We start from the raw sequence: 22336 nt of genomic DNA on the forward strand, positions 1-22336 counted from the left end.
TTTGTTTTTTTTTGCATTTGGCAAACACCTTTTGTTTGTGTTAAAAAGACAGCAAAACGAAATATTATTATTTTTCATAACAGTTTATGAAGGCATAATGAAATATAATAATATTAATTTCGTTATGATACAAAATATAAAAATAAACAGCTTAAATAATCAAGGCTTCAAAATATACAAATTATTAAAATTATTAATCCCGATATATTGAAGGAATTATAAATCTTAACTTATTTTACATAACATTTTTGATTAATATTGTCTTAATCATATAATCCATATAACATATATATAATTATTACATATCATTCCAATATAGTAGTTCATATATCCATGGTGCCTACCATAAAACTTTGGTATATAAATGTAATTAAATATATAGATTTATATAGCGAAAAACTTATAGTTCATTCATTAGCCACGTGAGCAAAAAATGTCACTTACGAAATGGGAGACACGATTTTAATCAAGCATATGTTCATGGAGATGTTGAAATATGTCTGTAGATTCACAAAAGAAAATTTAGGTGAATCATATCTTATAATCCTTCAAATGATGTTCATCTACGATATATAGCACTTTGAAATTACTACCAGCAAATGTCATTCGTGACAGTCTTGCCATTGTTGATGGATTACCCTAAAAACCCAAGCAATACATTTTGTTAATTGCGTGGAAGGTGAAGTACATGAGACTATTGGAAGTAATAAGCCAGATACTACGTCAAGTGATTCCGATTGTTCTTTGTCTTCTCATACAAATGTCAAGGATAGAAATCTGAATATTATAATAATCGATCTTATCAACCAACACGACAACTTTATGATATTGTCAATAATCTTCATGTCAGTGGGCTAATTTACCAAGTACGTGTCTTTCAAGAAATTCAACCTTTCAAACATGGTCAAAATTATGACATTAATAAAGTATTCTTCTTTTCAGTGGGCTGCCAAGTACTTGTCTTTAAAATCCACCCTCTTAAACATACTCTTATTGGCACTAGTTACTGTTCTACAGTTAATTTAAACAGGCGAAACAAGAGGGCGCAAGATCAGGTAAAATAGGCAAGATTTGGCTGAAGCTTCATTCTCTATTAGAACAGTTCGTCTCCACACATATTGTCAAAGAGAGAAAGAGATCACAACATATCAAGAGCTGAACAATAATCTTCTGAAAAGTTCCCAGTTCACATTTGATATCTATTAATGGCACTGACTGTCCTAAGAAACAAGGCCGAGCATGGATAATGCTGGAAGGACTAATACTGGGTGAGCATCACGTAGTTTAAAAGACCATTATGTTATTGCAGGATCGGGATTTCTGAGAATGCAGATGAAGGAATTTGCTGACGAATGCCATGACTTTCTTTGGTGATGATTTCTTATTTGAACAAGATTTATTGGAATGGCGGGAAGTAGTTTGAGATGGAGGACTCAGTTTTTGTCGAATCTGCTGTAAACTGGAAACAAGTAGTTCATCAACGTGGTGGTTTAATACTGCTGATGTTTCTAAGTAACCACATTCATATTTATCAGCAAATGTACGGGCAACTGTAAAAAAAACATAAAAAGTAACATTAAGTAAAATTTCGAATTTTAGATGTAACAAAAACATATCCAGTAATACAACAAAAGAATCTAATCAACAAATTCCATATTCTTTATCAAAAACATCGGATTAAATTTGTTTCAGACGAAGTGTCTGAGTAATTGCTTTCCTTAAACCTTTCAGAATGTAACAAAATGACAAAACCATTAGTCCGATGAATACTGTCAAGATCCTACTAGTATAAGTATTTAATAAACTAAAATTTTATATATATAACTAAACGTTCAAGAAGGTAGACGTATTTGGATGAATATACATATTATGAAAAGCATCCCAATTCTATATTTAGGGCATGTTTCCGGTCCATTTAATTTTTTTTCAGTATTCCAGTCAACCCGTGAACAAAATTACTTTAATTTAGTCTTACTGACTAAGAAAATATATCACAAGGATTGTCATCGCCTAGTAATAAGACGTCTGGATCAATAATAACATGACTAATGAGCAGCCAGACTGCGATGTTGCAATACATGGACAAAACAAATAATCAAGATCAATGAAAAGTGAATCATTGAAACTAAATATAGTTAGAGTTCCATAAATCGCCTGGTCACACTTAGTCACTTGAAGCCTAATGAAATGTTTTCGTATGCCTTCAGCTCAATATCAGACAACAATCATATTGGGTTTCATAATGACAGTATCACATAAGCCTTAACAGTGAATCATCCAATTCAGATAAAGGTACTATTTATAATCGATAAGAGTCATTAGCATTAACTTTTTAAAAATAATTCTAAATGGAGAACCTTGATTAAACTATATCAAGCTAAACATTCATATTTTTCCCGAATCTAAATATCTCTTCAAAAAGTGTGCTCTTTAAAATTTTAATGTCACAATTAATCGATTATCACAATTAAAAAATATAATTGCGTTTTATTCATCGTTAATTAGAACGAACTTGATTCTCAGTAATTAGTACGAAAAGCATCAGATGAAACAAAAAGGAGTAAATTTTAATGTTACTTAAAATAGACTTGCTAATAAGCATTGTGATTAACGATTCTATTTTAAAACGTTCAGATCGATAACTGTTATATTCAAACTAATATCAATTAGCGAACCATGGTAACGAATACTTTAATGATAATAATTAATAAGGTTTTCTCAGGTTATTCTCTGAAAATTGCTTGATGTTAATTGAAATCACAACCTGTAAGAACTAATTTCAGGACGGTGGTTATACAAAGCTTACTTTTTCAAAATGTTTTGGGGAAAATCTAACGAATTTGACAGTGCATCAGCCTATACACAAATACATGGTTTTGTCATTATCTTGCATTTTCAAAGCTTCAAGTAACAAAAACTTTCTCCTGTGTGGTAATGGTACCCCTACATAATAATATAACTAAGTTCAGCCATTGTAAACATTGGAACATTTCGCAAAACCGTTTACAGATGCCTTGATATTAGTAAAAGAAGGCTCAAGGGTCTTGTAGTGCTTTAACTAAAAATTGAAATAAATACTCACCATTTGCATTAACTTTTCGTTGTCTGACTAGATCTATTTTATTAGCTACCAATATAATGGCTCGGTCTGTTCCCATGTTAATTCGTAGATTCTGGACAATGTTCGTTGCAAGCATATACGAAGAATAGTCGGTGATTGAGAAGGCCACAATAAAAGCATCAATTTGGGAGTTTTCTATTTCCGAAATCTGCAATAAAATAGAAAATACAAATAAAATCTAACGGACATTACTCTGACAACTTAAAATAAAATAAGAAATTTCATTTATTTGAAAGATGTCGGGTATTAAATGAGAAATCTTAAGAATCTTTCAGTTTAGAAACCCCACAAAAACGAAATTGTCATGCGAATTCCCTATTTTGAGAATCTGGCATTTGACGAAGTAATTTATAAACTTCAGTATTGACAGACGAGATGTTCTAAAAGAATCCTATATAATATTATCAATAAGGCAATGTCCTATTCCATCATTGTCGATTTTTCTATTTCAGTAAGGAAAATCTCTCTCGCACGAATTCCCCAGCTTAAAGACTGATATAGACACGTAAGTATCTCGACTGAAATAACTTCTTAAAAGACATTATTAAGTATTTAGGATGCGGAATTGACAATCTAAATCGCAGAGAAGAACCAAGTGTTCCTGAAAAGTGAACATTTTTTGCATACCCGCCACAATATTTTAGTAGAACTTAATTTTTTGAAACGTACCTCTTGATTTTCCACAAATTCCATAATGGATTCCTCACCATTCAAAATCACAGATACCGTTTTATTTCCTTCATCATTTTCAACTAAAAAAGACAAAAAATTTCAATTACATTATTACAGTATATACGGTTTGGTAAGGTCACGATTTTAATTAGTTAATTTAAGAATTAAACAATGTGCATTGACGTAGATGGTTGGATTCAAACATAAAGACCTAAATAAATTGACAATTAACAGTTTCCAGATGCCATTTTCTTTAAACCAGTAGTTCAAATACAAACAAAAAGACTAGTAAAATCGATTTAGTTTCTTAATGTTTATATTAAAAGTAAACTAGACATTTCAAACAAGCCATTGCTGCCAGTTACAGTTTAGAGGGACGAAGGAGGAAGAAGAAATTTGGGCATGTGCCAGTTCGGAGAAATTTCTAGTACACTCTCTAACCCTAAAAAAAAAAACAAAAAATCCAAAGCAAAAACATTCTATGCTCAAGGGTTGCAACCGTATTATGGTCATAAATTTTATATGACTATGACGACAGCAAATACAAAGCAAGTATGACTAATGACATGATAAGAGATATGATGTCAATACAGCCGCGGTATCAAATAGTTGAGCCATTGCTATGACTCACCAGGGACGGGACCAACATATCCTAATAATGCCCTCTAAGCCCCTGGATAAGAGCTTCTTAATGCATCACAATATGCCATACAATGCGATAGCTAAAGATAAAAATGACACTTACCGTTGATATTATCATAACCAACATAATCAGATGTAAGAAACTGTCTGGACAAACTGGACTTTCCAACACCAGAACTACCAATCATTGCAACAGTGAAGTAAGAGGGAGCCCAAGAGACAGGACGACTGGTATGGTCATCACAATCTGTAGTGGTGTATGATGGAGGTGGTATACGATCAGTGACTGTATTCCCAGAAGACATCAAATTATTACTACCACATTCTTTTAAACAATCACCACGATTTTCCACTACACCCTTCGATGTAGTTTTGAAAGACCGCACTCTGCAAAATGTTGGAATCACCGATTGCTTGTTTACTTGGACATGTTCCACTGCACAGGTCGGCATACTGTTAGTTCTTTGTCTTGTTTGAATCACGTCCAATGATGATGATTTGAACGATCCAGATCTGGAATGAGGTGCTGAGGCTACCACTCTTGCTGGAGAAATATTTAAAAACTCTGGCATTTTGATTAGGCACTAAGTGAACTATAAAATGGTAAACAGATAAAAAATCTTGAATTTAAAATCGTCTATAAGTGAACGCTCATTGTCTAACACAGTTGATATCTAACCGGCTAGGAAATCGAAGGCTTTTATATAGTCGAGTGGGAATCACGTATTGAATGTTGGCGAATGACGTTATAACCATTCTCACGATCCGATTGGCTGGTTATTGTCAACGATTGACACATAATGCACTGTATATATTTTCATTATGTCATAATTAAGGAGTAGCTTATGATTGTTGGGATTCTTTTTTTATTACCTTTTTCTTGTTATTTTCTAGGTCTGAAGATGACATAATATATAATATATATCATTTTGTAGACTACCGCGATGATCGAGAATAGAACAAATAACATTTAACACGTTACCAGTCTTTCGTGTTTGAGGCTATGAGTATGCACTAGTTCCCTGATTTCAACAAGAATGCCAAACCCTTGCGCATTAATTCTCAAACAATGCGCCCTTATTATACCTGTCCAAAGGAGTGCATTGTGTATTGTGCATGCAATGATTTATCGACTGAGTCATGGAAAGTCATGAGCATAATATTGATACGAAGTTATCAACATACATCAATTTAAAATGCCAAATGCTAAGCATAGTGTGATAGGGGGTCAGAATACGAGCCCTAAAAAGAACATTGGGGTAAGGGAGTGGCTAAATCACAAGAGAAGTAGATTGTTGATTGTAATCTACGCTGTGTGTCATTGGATTAGAAATGCGCTGGTCAATAAAGCTTTCTTGTTACCACAAGAGCTTAAAGCAAGGGACCCTAACATTACCCGTCATGATCCCCAACTCTGATTGTACTTGTGAATCACGAATGAATAACAATATTGACATAAGTATGAGTAACAATTATAAATCAACACTTTTATTGATTTCAAATGTTTAAAATATCTGAAAGTTAAATCATAATATATTTAATTAATAAATTATGAGGTATTGTGTACAAGCTGATCAGGTGTTTGCAAACAAGAAAAGTAAGTATATGAACTCATAGTCCGAGACATCTGTCTCTATTCCAGCCTCTGATGGATATTTTGATAGTGTTGTCGGCTTGAGTCAGAAAATATAGACCCTGTTAAATGAGAGGATGTGTGAAGTCTCCACTTAAACGGGCTATTTTTCATTCTGACATATATCCAAATAGCTATCAGAGACCGGCATATAGATAAATGTTTCGGTCTAATGAACTCAATGACACGATGCTAAAACTAGAGCTGTAAGAACATAGTAATTAATATGCTAAGCCCATAACAAGATCAGTTATAATGATAAAAGGTACCAACAATACATAACAACTAGAAGAAAGGATGTAATAACTGTGTCATTCAGGTACACTGTATAGTGTTGTTGGCACTCAATGCACTCTACTCATCAGTACATGTATGATTCTATAGGTTATGTTATGCCATTCATCATACTTATATTGTAAGAGCAATCATTAATGAAAATTGTGTAAAATGAAAGTAATAATTCGTCTATAATACAACATGTACTTAACGATATTTGACATTCAAGGCATTGTACCAAAATTGAGAAAGTTTTGCAATATGGGGTAATGTGATGGTTGATAACGATAGTTGTATACTAGTAAGAAATCTCCAAATTATTTTACATGAAATATGTGAAATATTGTAAATATTCAGAAAGTTGTCACAATTGTTTTTGTTTATGGACGCAGCAAATTCAATAATAGCAGGAAGCCCATTTTCAGTGGTGTTTCTCTGAATCATTAGGTGAAGTAGGACGACAGAATTGTACAGGCGGAGAATGGGGGCTCCTAGGCGATAGTTTCCCCATTTATAATGATAAGAAATTTAAAGGTGGGTGGTGGGGGAGTTTTTCTCGTAGCTTGGACATCGTCTTTTCTGGCGGGGGAGGGGGACCCAAAAAACCACAGTAGAAAAGCGATTCGTAACAGGCTCTAATGACACTTGATGACACTGATCTATATCAGTTTTGCCTACTTCTACAATGTAGGTAACTTCACCCGGTTTATTGCTTTATTGCATGAAATTGGTTTCTTTTTGTAGCGTCATAAAAATGATGAAAATAGATGTTGACGATATTATATATCTCGGTTCTGCGTTTCTTATCGTTATGAAAAATTTTACAGACTCATGATTAAATTTTTTTTCGATTTACCTGGAGTATTTTTAGTAGGTCAATGTAAATAAAAAAAATAAGCTTTCAATGTAACTATAGATAAAGAATCTATTTTCCACAAAATTAAATTGCATACCTTCGATGACTTGTGCTCCACGGGCAATATACAAGTCACTGAATATGAATTATAAAATAAAATATAATAGAATTCCATGTCCGATTGGTCATGCCTGGTGTGATCCAAATAAGATTTCCATGCTTTATTTATCGTGCACGATGTGACCCGTAATAAGTTACCGTATTTGATGTATATTGCACGAAATGGCCTATGGGAATATACCATACTAGATTTACATGACTTGTCTTGCAAGATGTCAGACATAGTAGGCTTTCTTATTAGATTTATCTTGCACGACGTGGCCCCGTAATAAGTTTCCAGGCTTCATCCGTGAATGATGTTACTTCTTCATTAATTAGTTTTATGAATTTTCCAAAAATACCACCTTAGGAGTAATTTTTTAAATTTTATGATGATCATGATACAGGGCTATCAAATATTGTGTTGAATATAGAAAAACCTACAGGTTAAGTTTGGTCGGTAATAAAACTAAGCAAACAGCGAGAGTGGGCCATTCACCACTCATGTCACGTTAATTGTTCAACATGAAGTTCATTGTCTCTTAAGATTATGATCCTGTAATATTATTGCAATCAATAGACTCGAGTTTACTTTTGGATCAAATCATTTATAAATAACTTGCAACCATCTGGAATGGACCAGTAATCTCCCACAAACGCTTCCACAATTAACAAATATAAACCTTTCTAAGTATACCATTTATGATCTTTATGACTTTCTGAAGAGTTTCCACTATTTGGTATCATGTTAAATAGTATTATATTTATGGAAGGTTTAAAGCTATATCTATGTTTCTCATAGTCGTGGGTTAACTGATAATAAAAATTAAAAATTAGAATAGCTCTTGAACATGGACAAGTAGCATAAAGTATTGCACGAAAACTGGTCTAAGGTCTAAAACAACAATTACAAATTGCAACTTTGTATAGTTTCAAGTCATCAAACAAAACCGCTCAGCAACACAAGCCGATAATATCTATACATGTATTATGCTCGCACTGTCAGCATTGTATATAATTACACCGATGTATTAATGTCGATGGGTTGAATAACTAATTTGAAATTTATAAACATGAAATTAGAATAATGTTTTGCATATGAATTTAATTACAGTCCGTGTTTAATCTATGTACGCTGAATGGAATGAGAAAAGAATGATTATATTAAATTACCCAGTTTCGAAAATAATGCCCTAGACGCAAACAATGATATTGTTCAGTCGAACTCACCCACCCTCGTACTCACAGCTTTTACCCAGCATACAGGTAGAACTCTATTTTAGATCTATCTCCTACTATTGAGTCCTGGATAGTCACTGGATCTTTCATTGGTCAATCAGAATAATAGTCCATGCTATGGAAAGCTTACAAAATCTCGGGTATTTTAATCTCTTGCTCCCATTCTTAATTTCATATGATTTAATCTCTTTATCTCTGGCTTAAACCATTTTCCAACGATTCAATGTATGCAATACCCAGAAACGTCAATGGATCTATATACATTAAGATCCAGAGCCATATGGATCCCTGAAAGCAGTAAGAGCTATGTTTTTAGATTGGGTTTGACACTGTATAGTGTGGTGCTTTAGGCAGCTCTAGCAGGCAACTTGATTGACGCAATTGTCTTGCTTGCCTTGCAGGACTTTTATTTTCAATAGCTAACTTGATCTGAATTGTAATTTACGGAATGGACCTAAAGGAAGTACATGCACTAAGGATAAACTTTTCTGTGAATGTCTGTGTTAATTAACTGCTAAAAAACTCCAGAACAAAACAAAACAAATGCACCTATTTCTCTCTACACTTGGTAACTCAGTTCAAGGTATCTTTGGTAATCGTTGTACCATCTGGTGGTATGTTTAACCTATATTCGCTCAGAAATGAAATCATATTTTACTGAATGGCACGAGTAATAACTAAAGGGTATCTTATTATTCATAAATTTATTCCTCTAGGTATTCTTTACTATTTCTATATGCTAATCCCCATAGCCGCAATAAATCTAACCAGGAGTGGGCTTGAGTTAGTCTGTCATAAACTGGTATATCGAATGTCTAGAGAATCAGCAAATGTGAGGAATTTCCTATTGAATTACGTATGTACACGAAATTAATTAATTTACACTCAGACACATACACAATATTTTCAAGGTTTTCTGTATAGGTAATATTCTATATACGGCACTTGTCAACGATGGGCGCTCTTATATTAAGGAAGTGGGAATGCGCAAATATTCAAATTGTGACAAGTTCTTCGACATACAGCGTTTTTTTCTTCTTACATTATTTATGGCTTTATGACGTTCATCAAAACCATCCTATATTTATCAATCTCATGCCCGTAGCCAGACGTAATTGTTTGGGGGGGGGGGGGGGAGTGATATATTCGGAGGGGCAATGAGGGAGTGGGGGTGGTCGATTGCAGAAAGGGGTGAAATATTCAACTAAGATGTCCTAGAGCATCGAACCGTTACTATCACGTTTTCGAATAAAAAAAAGCCAAAACAATTAATGAATTAACTTAAGTTCCATAGAACTGCAAACTGCTTTATTCTTCAACAATGATAATTCTTGAATTAAATTCGTGACACACTTTAGACAAGGAAAGTGAAAGCTACGGGCCTGCTCATGACTTGGATATATATTGAATTCTTAAAATCGTGTAGCATCTTAAAACACGGTGGAACCATACTGACTTTAAGATATTGCGTAAAGAACTAGAGAAGAATAAACTTTATTCGTCTGGTTATGTCATAGTATTATCTGTATTATACAAACAATAGTTTAACTCTCCTACATGTCACGATTTGAGATGCTGCCAAACAATCGACTTCAACAGACAGGTGTTGTACTATTCAAGGATAGGAACCGATTCACCTTTTTTATGGTACAATTCTACTGATATGATATATCGGGGGCTGGTTGAAGAGTTCAGTGGTACCGCACTATAGTGGAAGTCTGGAGCCACATCGGGCTATAAAGGCACGGGCATAAATTATATGGGAACTGAAACGCTTTGGCATCCATCTTGCAGAAGGGTAGGACAATAGTAACACGTCAGGGATAGTTTTTATGTGTGTACGTTATTTGTACTGCCATACATGCGTGTTTTTATACCATTCTGAGAATTCCGTTGTTTTGACTATTGTTTACCAGATGTATTACCAAGGTTTTGTGTTGTTGTTTATCGATTAATATCCTGGATTATCTGGGTTTGTCATTCATTTACACGTAAACCATGGTTACACCAAGTTGGAGGAGCTGACAGAAAAAGTGTACAGTCTTTCGGGTGGTAAAATAAACCGAAGCCCTCTATGCTGTGTGATTTGTTTGTCTGACAGTTAGCTGTCCCGACAAAGTTCCCATAACATACACTATGTGGTTTCACATATAATTTCATCAATCACCTCACGAATGCATTTAAATAATATGATCGCCTGCAGCAGTTCTTATGCTTACGTGTTAAGGAACCTGAAGATTTTATGAATGCGAGTTAATGTCGAGTCGAGTCTGATTCTTGCCTGGCCAGTTGACTTTGTATTGTTGATACAATTGTTGAGGTCGAATGTAACGGCATTTCCATCAACATTTGCAGAGTTACCGCCCATAATATTGTCTTGAACAAACAAGCATGTATTATTAAAATTTAGAAGACGGAGACAAAGGTTTATATTTCAATAGGTAGAAACGTGACGTACTTGTGTCGAATTATCCTTAATCAATTGCTAGTTGAACAGTATGTTTCAACGGTTAGCGAGGTGACTCAATAAACATTCTCATCAACAACTCCTTAATAATAGGATTAAAAAAATCTGATTATGATAAAAATGATTCTGCTTGTTAAACTGATACAGATACATGTGGACTTTGACAAGTTCGAAGTTGATAAATATTCAGCTACAAAAACAATAATTTTTATGTTTTACATGATGCCGTGCGGGTCAGCGTTGGCGTCGTCTTGATGTTGTTTCGAACTCTTCTGAACGAGTGGTGATGCTGATTACTAACAAATACATCGCATGACTCTAGTTCTGTATGGAGCCGACATTCAAAAGCATTTCCAATGCAAAATTAACAGCAAACATTTGGAGTCAGTGTGGGTGGGTCAGCTACTTTGAAGTATTAATCAACGGAGTATGAATTAAATTATATTTGATAAAAAATATCGTGATAAAGGTATAATAAAAGATTGAGATTAAAACCAGTTATACGGAGGTTAAATAGAATTAATCTATAATAATCTTGAGTCAAAAAACTGGAATTGTATTTTAAAGCAATATTAATTCGTTTTATTTTATAACTATATTTATAAAAAACAAAAACATGTTTTTTTCAAATAAGAAACTGAAAGATGAGTTCAACGTGATATGATGTCCTCACGTGAAGCATGCAATCATAAATATAGGTGCGCACGTGTATCAAAAAAAGTTGAAAGCTGTATGAAAATATTTTGCGCAGTAGCCTATATTTAAAATAATATTAAGACAATATTTTGTTGATTGTTTGAATTAAATCCAGTTTGACGTGTTTCAGAAAACTAAAATAAACAATAGAAAAGAGATGATTTTGCCCGAAGCAACGAAACAAATAACCAACCACCTACATGTTAGCCTAACAGTGTGCAGCATCCACGTGAAATGGTATTAATAACACCCACAGCACCAGCGCCTTCTTCCCAAATACCAGATCAATGATCAGATGATCCAGACCTAACTACCACGACCACCAACAATAACCTTGTCTGCCATATCAGCTTCTGCAGGAAGTGGACGTCAATATGTCACCAACCGACCAACCAATACTAACCCCTTACTAGATCACCAACGAATGGTCTTTGCAGTCTGTAATACACATCCACTGTTGACTTTTGTCGTGATTGTAGCGGTACCCTGAACGGTCTAGAGACCTTTGTCTGCAACGATTTCGTAACTACACGGATTAGATTCAATCGAATGCGCAACCACCGAATGTGTTTCTGGCTCATGTTCAAGGTTCTGAATTTCAAATAGTAGCAGTATCAGCTCACGACAGTATCCAACACTTACTTTGTTTTGGAGCATAGTCTAGCACAAGAAAAGGAATCGTCACCAAAATTTATTAGGATCACCCTTGCTTTTCATACAAGAATACTCATCCTTGGTATTAACCTACAAGTACTAAATCATGCCTTATATTCAAACACAAAACCAACGGTGTAAACTTATTTGATCATTCAAAAATCACTCGGCATCATTTATGTCTTTCAATGAAGAGAAATAACAAACATTAAAATAATACATCAAAAACAGTCTTTAGGTTGATCACGAGAAGACACCTGTAGGTACCAATGCTGTAAATTGGAAAATTGTCAGAGTACCACGGAAATATATAGGAAGCATCTTTGCCTTATAATGAAAATACAAAACAAAAATGAGAACTATCTGTCAAAATTCTAGTCTGTAGAGTGGAAAGTTGTTAATTTTTCATAGCACTTTCTGCAACTCTGTGGTCGCAGTACAAAGCATTCTAACAATCACTTGCTGTCTGTTAAGAAAAAAGCAAACAAAACAACAACAACACAGTTGTAGTGTAAAGCAAATTAATATATCATCTTCTTAAAATATGCTAGTAAAATTCGTAATCGATGTCACCTTTTTAAGGTGTTTGTTTTGCATTTCGTACTAAATAATTCCGTACTCAGATGAGCCAAAGGAGAAATAGTTGTTTTATAACCCGGGGATGTTGTTGATGGACAGTACCGGATACATCATCTTAATCTATATGGTAATCAGTACATCCTCCATGAACCTACGCTTAATTATTTAATGTATTATTTTCTATGTACATTACAATTATTATGTAGTGTTCAATGTCGTCCTGTTTCTTTCCAAGATTAGCTTGTATCTTCAGGCCGCATTGCAAAATGATAGCCTGTTTACGTCATTGATGTATTTTCCTCCAGCAATTTCACGAATAGATCAATTCTTGCATATTTCTATGCCTTTCATTGTATGTTTTTATAATGATATCGTGTTCCATGTCGAAGGTTTTTTTACCAAGCATATCTAAAGTAATCTGATCTGTTTTCCACGAAGAACAATGCCACTGTTATTATTGTCTTCTAAAAGAGTATTTTTATTTGATTCACAATCTTTTATTAGTTTGAATTCTTATTATTTGTCCAATCAGCATCTTAAATTGGATTATTATTGAAATTCGATTTAACTTAAAGTTTTATTAATAACGTGTATTCCATTGCATTACTAGTGATGTCCAATTATTAACCGACCTTTAAAAAAGGAAATCGAAATGAAATGAATGGAGTTTTACGTCCTACTTTTCTGCACCATGTGGGCCAATGAAGACGGGCAACTCTATGCAGGGTGCGATGAGGGAAATTTTGCCAGGACAGCGGCATTAGCCTGCTCTTTTCGATTTTCAACTGTTGAGGGATCTTTAACGTACACAGCCTGTAGACCGACCCTTAAAACACCATAATAAAACTAAGAGAAAAATCATGCAACCATGGTAAGCACAATGTCCGGTGCTGCTAACGGTGCGTACGTTTACTTTTTATATTTTTGCTATATTGATAACCCTGCCTCGTGTATTCGCACCTTTTTGCTTATGTGGACCTCTGTTTAATTTGAAGGAATAAAAACTTGTCTTCGACTTGTACTAACTTCGACCAATTGTTAGGCTTGATATCATTAATTATAATTGCGGTACCGATCTTTACTTTATGTGAATTCTCGCGATTATAGGTCATTCGGTCAACTGTATCGATTATTCACTTTAATCTGTAAGTATTGACTACTTCAATCCAATAGTAAATACGTTCAGGCCGGAAATGGAATAAGAGGTATTGTATCATGTGGGGTATTTCATGTAATATTAACAGACCAACGTGAAGTTTAAATCAGGAAATCCCCCATAGGTTGATACTCGTAATCGAAATCTTGTAACGTGCTGGCAATTCTATAATCAATATTTCGTGTCAATGTCGCTCGTGTAAAAGTTCTTAAAGAACAACACTACAACTCGCAGACAACGGACAACTTCTTACCATGCAATTAGATATAGCGACGCACGTGGTGTGCCCATTATAGATCCTCCGTGGGAGTAATGACGCATTGGGGCATACATGTTTCTGTAGGTTGTTGTGAAATCGCCAGTCAGTAAATAACGACGATGCAAGTTGATGAAATTTCAGAAGAGCTCACCATTTTTGCACCTTAACTTTTCGGTAAGTAATGCACTTCACCAAAGTCTGTACAGCGATCATCTTTTAGGCAATAGCCTTTTACGGTAAACTGTTGGGCAAGGGTAAGTTACCAGTATTGCTCGAGACACTACCTGTTGTCCTATATGCATGCTGGATCGACAATAGGATGGACAAAAATGTGTGCTACGGTCTTCGTACACTTAAGATCCCTTGACAGGTGAAAATTGAAAGAAATATCTTTAGAACGGAGTCCTGGTAAAATTGTCATCATTGGGCGTTCGGATCGAACAATTTAGGAGGTGTTGATGAGACTGGTTAATTAAATATCAAGTCTTCATTGTCTCGATTAGATTAGAAAAGTAAGAAGTAAAACTCCATTCTTGGTCTAATTTACATGTTGATAGACTTCATTATGTCCATATAAGGATGTAATCTATTTAATGATATTGATATTATTATAACAGGAATATATCTTCAGGTCTACGTAAACAAGTCCCCTGCTGCGTGACGCTTATTAGTATTCTTTGTCGTCAAAAGTTATATAGCTTCACCTCTCTTTATCTTATCATTGACATCTTCAGGCGTCCTGGGATAATATCTAAAAGTCTTCTTTTTCTTGGAGATTGTTAGTATTTGTCCAAATCAGCATTGTACAAAAGGGCTTTACTATTGTGTAACTAGAGAGGTCCCATAGAGAACATTACCTTCTAAAATGTCCAACAGAAATACAGTTGCAGATTGCTGTAGTGACATAAAAAAGAAAAACTTGTTTATTGGTGGAAGAAATTTTTACTGTGTCTTACCAGGATAGACGCAAAAACCAGAGCTGAGTCTGCTATTTTGGTTACTTTCTATCCCCGTAGAATGTTTGACCGACAACAATTACCTGCTCAAGTTTTTCATCCGCATTTGCAATGATCTAAACAAGTACACGATTTCATTAGATTTACATGTCTTTTAAGCATTATTGTCATACGGATTACACGCATTATATTTAAGTGTAATTAGACAGGAATCAGATTGAGCAACTGAAAAAGTATCACGACTTCGACATTTACCCAGACACTTGTGTTTAACAATATATAGTTTAAGTTGAGAGGATATAAAGGATATAGAAATTTCACATTTAGTAACACCTGTGTATAGAATTATGAAAGGGAATGTTGAAGCTGTTGTTTATAGCAAAAGATCACCTCCCGCCACTCCAAAAATAATATAAAAATAATAATATATATATTTCTTTAAATTTTCAAATATTGTGTTCAAGAAACAATCGGACCTGCCTTCCGATAGCTTTTGCAAATATTTGCTTATTGAAAGCAGTTAAGATATTCTAGTGAAAGCGTAGGTCGAAATAATCCCATTTAAGTACCTTCACAGGTACTTTTTTCAAAGAGCCGATGTTCTTGACGTAAAGCTTTACTTAGAATTCTATAAGCCATAATTATTGAATTTATCAAGAGAATATCAACTTATATTAACGTCAATACCAGATAAGACTGTTTACAAAAGGATTAACGAACAGTAAAAACGTGTGTTGACGGCCCATCACGTGTGTGTGTTTTACTCAGGAGTTTGACCCTCAATAATGCTTAGGTAGATTCCATTGTTTTCTTGTTAAAGCTTTAGTATCACGACAACATTCTTTCTTTTGAATTAACATCTGTTCATGTTTAAAATTTCAAAATTCTTAAATGACGTGCTATTGTTTTTATTCACCAGCTAACATTCTATCAGGCAATCCATAATCATCTTGAAATTTAATTTATATTGCAATTTCAAAGAATCGTGATAAGAACATTTTTTCTTTATGAGCTTTTTTTATGAAAAAATTTGAAATATATCTAAATGATAATATATTGTTTAAAAAAAACGATCAAGTCGCCTGAGTAAATGACTTTCGCATGTCGTTCACGTGTCCCATTACAATAAGAAATCATCATAGCAGTATTGATTGCAACTATTCCAGGAACTATCTAGTATGTTCCAAGTATGAGACGATTCTTCATTATGTTAAACATGTAATTTAGTCTAAAACGCAAATATTCAATTGCTTCCGCTATTTCATGATAAATTATAGGAAATTCTTTTGCACACATACTCATCTTATCAAGAATATGGGTTTTGACACGGAGGAAGTATGACAAATGGGTTTGGATATGATGACGTCTACCCTTCTTCGAATACAACTCTCGTGGTATCTTGTACGTGTGCCACTTTCTACTGACAATATGATGCCGAGAAGAATAATTCCGGTTTAAATATCCGACGGTATTCCATGGGATCACAAAACAGGATCTCGAGGTTATCCAGTAACAATCTCTAGGAGCCCCCACTCCATAGCGACCAGCAGAAAAAGAATAGCGGTCATAAGTTACGAACGCAACTCTCATGTAACTGGGTGGTGAGATGCGTTCAGTACTTATGACCAATTTCATTATCCGTAACCATACACAACTGATAATCACAACGTAGCATGAATGGTACTAAAAAAAACTTGATTATAAATTTCGCTATTATCGTATCATACTATTGTATTTCTTATAATCTGGAATTCATCTTGGTTAACTTATCGTATACAAGGCCCCTGTTTTGTAATTCTCAGAAGGTTGCAGACTGACATTTTAAGGCCAGAGCAAAAAAGTCTTTAAAGGCAATGCTCTACGGTGATCATTTACCCTGGAAAAAATCACAACTCTCGATAACCACGTAAGCAATCGATATAAACAGCACTTTTGAAGGACGTCTGTTTGATGGTTGGTAGATGACAAGTTAACGTTCGCTTCCAGCGGATGCTGATATCGCAAACTAGGTAGTTGTTGGTAGTCGTAGTAGTTGGTAGTTGGATTGGATCAAATTGGATGATTCGGTGTTGTTGGTTTGGTTGTTGATTCTTCGTTAGATCTGGTCGGGTCGAATGACATGGCGGTGAAACTCGCCCCTGGATGGTGTGGCGTGAGTTACTCGGTCTCCTTCATTCTTCCAAACTCGTTCTGATCATGGTATTTCTTGTTGATTGGTAGTCGAATGGTAGTCGTTGGTTTGGTTTGGTTTGGTTTGGTTAGATTATCTGTTATCTGTTGGAAAACTCGAAGACCTGAAAAAAAAGAAAAAAATTATATAATTATAATTATATAATATAATTAAAAAGTGTTAAGAAACTTTGATTAAAAAAAAACTTAGCCTATCTGTTCAAGACAGATTTGGTTATAAAATGGAAGACTAGTTCCATTATCGTATACCAGTGGTCCGTGGGTGGAGCCAAAACATTCTGTATGGTTAGTGGTATGCCGTTGGTTTCCAGGTACTCTAGTAGTGGCTTACGAGCGAGTTTCAGTTCAGTGCATTGAATGAGGATATGCGACCTTGTGGCAACGTGGCCGCAGCGACATTTAATGGCGTTGAACTGATGGTCTCGTAGTACGTTGTTGGTCCGGAGTCTGGTTGCCACTTTGCAGATGGCTACACATGGATGGTTTGGTTTGGTTTGGTTTGGTATCTTCGGATCAATCTGGTATCTTGCGGTGTCGAGGTTCCGTAACATGTTTGACCATTTCTGGTTGATCCTAGAAGATACTATACTGCAGAACTCCGAATAGGAGTATTCTACAGACTCGATATCCTCCAGACTCAGACTTTCTTTGGCACAACGGTCTGCTTGATCATTGCCAGGAATGGAGACGTGCGATGGAACCCATACTAATTCAATCTTCTGGTTGTTGTTGGTTAGGTAGTCTGTTTGACAAATCGTCTGGCTCAAGTATGTAATATCCAAGGTCTTTAATAGCACGAGTAAGCTCCCTTCGTTCACTCTGCACAACGCTGCCCGTCTTCAGTAGCCCACATAGTGCAGAAAAGCTCTGGTATTGTCAAGTAAAGTGAAATGACTCTCCCAGGTTTCCCTCTGTTTGGTGTACAAGGGCTACCAAAACGATCATCAAAGAAGACCAATAACACAAATATGAATTTATTGTGAACAGTCTACAGCAGAATACAAAGGATCGGAAATACGACTTGTGTAAGAACGTCTTTACATGTACTAGTATATAAACCTATTGGAATGAAATATTGCTCATACAGTAATATCCTGCGGTCCTAACAGTGTCGATTACCTTCAGAATCTTAGATTACTCGCATCACTGCCGTGAGACTGTGATTTCGTAGAATTTGGTCAATTGGTTGGTTGGTTTGTAGGACATTTACCTGTCTTCTTAAAACTGAGTGGATGTTCCACAAAATAGAATTGAGTTAAGTTTCAATTACCTTGCATTGATGCATTTTATATTTCCATTTAACTTTTAATGCCAGGAACATTCCATGAAGTACATGGGAGATAACTGTACATCGATTCCAAGACAAGATCAGACTACAATACTTTACAGCGACTGCTCACAAAATGGGGAACAACTTGTGTTGTAGATTCAGACAACACAAAAAATGAAATACTGCATCTTCGTCCGATCTATCAAATTTTCTCCCAGATAGAACATAACGAAGTTTCACAATTGTTAATACGATGTGCATGCAAATTTTACAAGCTTTGGTGATGGTATTGCACAAATTTTTTATTGATACTGGAAAAAACTTCACCAACATCGGACAATTTGTAACAACCTTTGGCTATTTCAGGTGATTATATTTCAGTGGATTATTCACCCGACAATTCGACACTTAACTGTTGTAAATGGCCAATGTCGTAAATGTTCCTCCAGATTATAAAACCGAGTTTCTCTCTGACATTGATCGGATGGACTGATGTGGAAAAAGCGTATATTCGTTCGGACGGACAAAACACACCCACTAAGCGCCGTTTTCCACAGGCCGTTCACATTTAAGATCCTTTGACAGTTGGGAATCCAAAAGTAGAAGGCTAATGTGCTTTTTATCTTCCAACAAAGATCCGAGGATCGGGTACTGTTAACGTGATTGTTGAAAAACAGTAGCCGATCCATTGGTAGAGACAGCCTCAATCGGTTCAAGACGACAATGGGACCGATCAACGAAATATTTCATCGGGACGATTGAAAAAAAACCATTGCTTGTAGAAATTATAAATAGCAGATGATTTACATGATTTTAATACAACAATATAAACTTCGTTTAATTACAACTGTGTACAATTATTTACCTATTGTATATATAATAAATATAGCAACTAAACATTATTGGATGTTGAGTTGACAAACACCGTCACAGAATGGCATCGGGTGTTGAGAAAGTATATTTGTAAATCGTATATTGGCATTATTTACAACTTGCTATGAAAGCACGAAAACGTTCAGAGAGTAGACAAAATTATCTTGGATTAAATTTATTTTTCAAAAATTGACGAAACGTTCGTTGACAATTTTCACATTAGCTGCTTGCTCATTTTAGGCTCCCTCACATCATAGCGATCATCAGTTGCATATAGTTGAGAATGCAGATGGTGGTTCTCATGCTACTGAGTTGTGAGTTGCGTTCGGAACTCATGGCCACAGTATTGATTTGAAACCATACGCAACTAAGGATCGCTATGGTGTTAGGGCGCCTTTAAACATCATATGTAACACATTTTTAAAAAAGTTTCTGGTGATCAAGTCTTCCATAAAAGTGTTTTTAGTCGAAGCAATCATTCCTAATGGAAAGTCTATCGGATAAATACAATATTTTGGCACTATTATTAAAATAGCCGCGGTTATGTGACGTTTTAGGTGAATGCACTAGATCAGATTGTATCCTAAGGTCTTCTGAAATTATCATTGATACATTTGATACATTCTTGATCAAGAAGCAGCCGCGATAAAAAGAACTTCATGATGTATGCACTAGATCCGATTGCAACTCACTCCTCTGAAAGTATAATATCAAATAACGTTTGATTAGACATTGCGTGTTATTCAATTAATTTCAAATCTTTTGAATAATAAATGAAGTCATTATCTTGCATCAGAAGAAAACGTGTTGATGGATCTTGCAATGGTGTTGCCAGCAATGGGTGACAAATCACAGGATGATTTACTGATTAACTTTATACGGTAGCTCTGATATCTTGTCACTCTCAAATTTTCACAATGTCAAGCTATCACGACCTTCGCCTTGAATACTTTCTTGTATCGCGGAAGCCATAATGTATACAGTCTTTCTGGCGAGCGTTCCGATTGGTTGTATTCACTGGATTACAATTCAATCAAATTGCTGTATAATTAGTAATAGCTTGATATTGTGAATATCATATGAATATGGCACAATAAATATAGCTTTGAAGAGCATTGTTGGAATCAAATAATTTAATTGACTGAACAATTTTTGCCGTCACATTATGTATTTATAAGATATATGGATATAATTGCTTTCACTCAATAACATAACCTAGAACGTAGCAGCAGGATGTGAAACGTTCCGTTAGGTCAGAAATAGTTCATTTTTTTGCATCTGAAATTCCCCAAAATAACAGCATTGAGTTTCTGATAGACATGCCATTATGACAAACCAAGTCACAGAGCGGTAGTATATGTTATTTGTGCATACATGCGTTATCACCACCCATTCACATTCACGTAGGTTCAGAACCGTGTGTAAATGGTAATCATATACGTCATTAATTATCTACATTGCCAATTATATACAATTAATATTACACATTATATACAATTAATATACATCAAGCAGACATCATTATATAATTAAATAAAGGCACTATATATAACCAGAAATATGTGAGAGATTAACAGAGCTGTGAACAGTCTATCATATTGACGGCATATTGTAATGTAGATGGTTATATTAATAAATACCACGTGAACATTCCACCTACAAATACCAGAGATGACGCAGACATAATATATTCTCTATCTTTATATATAATGTAGGTGCTGGTATTCCTTGTGGTATTCTACACTTCATGGAATGTCTAACATTTTATGCCTAGGCAATATTGCAATATGGGGAGTTTAGGTATGTAAGAACAAGTACTTCAAGAAGCTTTGTAACACTGGTTACATTAACAGGTTTGGTACCTTCTCGCCCCAAACTACCATTAATGATTCATGGATACGCGAGATATTTGATAATGAGTTTGTTACTTAATTTTCAATATTTAGCGAACTCTGTAAGGGATATTCTAGTTTTGTCAATTATTTCAATTAGCACATAATTTCAACTCACTGGTTTGTTGTAAAGGGCAAAATTATAAGCACGATAAACTGTTATGTATATCCGGCAAAATTTCGACAGACAACCGCTAATATGATGAAAATATAATGTTTCTATGAAAACGCACTTTACCGTTTTACAAAATGTATCACTGATTCTCAGCTATTTCTGTATAGATTTACCTTGGTAAATACTACAATAATGAGGTCATATTTAGAAGCTGTGATGTACACTATATAAATATAGAAACGGAGTATGTAAGAGCTTTTATCGTGGTAAAACAATTAAATAACTTCAAGCGTCATAAAATTAGTATCTACCTCACAATTATTGTTCTATTGCTATACAGCCGAGCTATCCTTAACACAATGAATAACACTTCCGGAATTACATAATTCAATGATCTCACCGCTATATTTACCCTGGACTAGGTCCAGAATATGCCCACTTACTTATATTTATTTCTTACATGGTGCAAGAAAGGCATTGAAGTTCAAAGCACAAAACAATTTCTACTCGTCATAACAGCACATTTTCGAAATCCCGCTGTTATTTTTTTTTCCAAGAAATTTCTTGTTCCGTTTCGCCGGATATTCCATTATTATGTACTAAGAAAGGGATTGATGAGGCTCTTGTTTATGGCAAATCGCTGTGAATGTTGAGCAAATAAAACCTAACTGATGTAAAAAAGAAAAGCTCT

The 22336-nt window shown here is 34.8% G+C and overlaps 2 protein-coding genes across 2 annotated transcripts; both read right to left on the minus strand.

The window, feature by feature from the left end:
* Window positions 1-1284: 1284 nt before the first annotated feature.
* LOTGIDRAFT_231352 (hypothetical protein) lies at window positions 1285-5094 on the minus strand (the record flags this gene model as incomplete). The annotated part of the gene is made up of 4 exons (XM_009052701.1): window positions 4539-5094; window positions 3791-3873; window positions 3083-3269; window positions 1285-1550 (listed from the first exon to the last, which is right to left on the minus strand). The coding sequence occupies exons 1-4, from the start codon at window positions 5005-5007 to the stop codon at window positions 1285-1287; spliced, it is 1005 nt and encodes a 334-aa protein (XP_009050949.1). The 5' UTR covers window positions 5008-5094.
* A 12368-nt stretch (window positions 5095-17462) lies between these two features.
* Window positions 17463-18046, minus strand: LOTGIDRAFT_159040 (hypothetical protein; the record flags this gene model as incomplete). Its single annotated transcript, XM_009052702.1, has 2 exons — window positions 17463-17599; window positions 17827-18046. 2 exons carry the CDS (start codon window positions 18044-18046, stop codon window positions 17463-17465), a joined length of 357 nt encoding a protein of 118 aa, XP_009050950.1.
* Between the last annotated feature and the right edge of the window lie 4290 nt (window positions 18047-22336).

This window comes from Lottia gigantea (genome assembly GCF_000327385.1).
Source record: "Lottia gigantea unplaced genomic scaffold LOTGIsca_19, whole genome shotgun sequence".
Lineage (NCBI taxonomy): Eukaryota > Metazoa > Mollusca > Gastropoda > Lottiidae > Lottia > Lottia gigantea.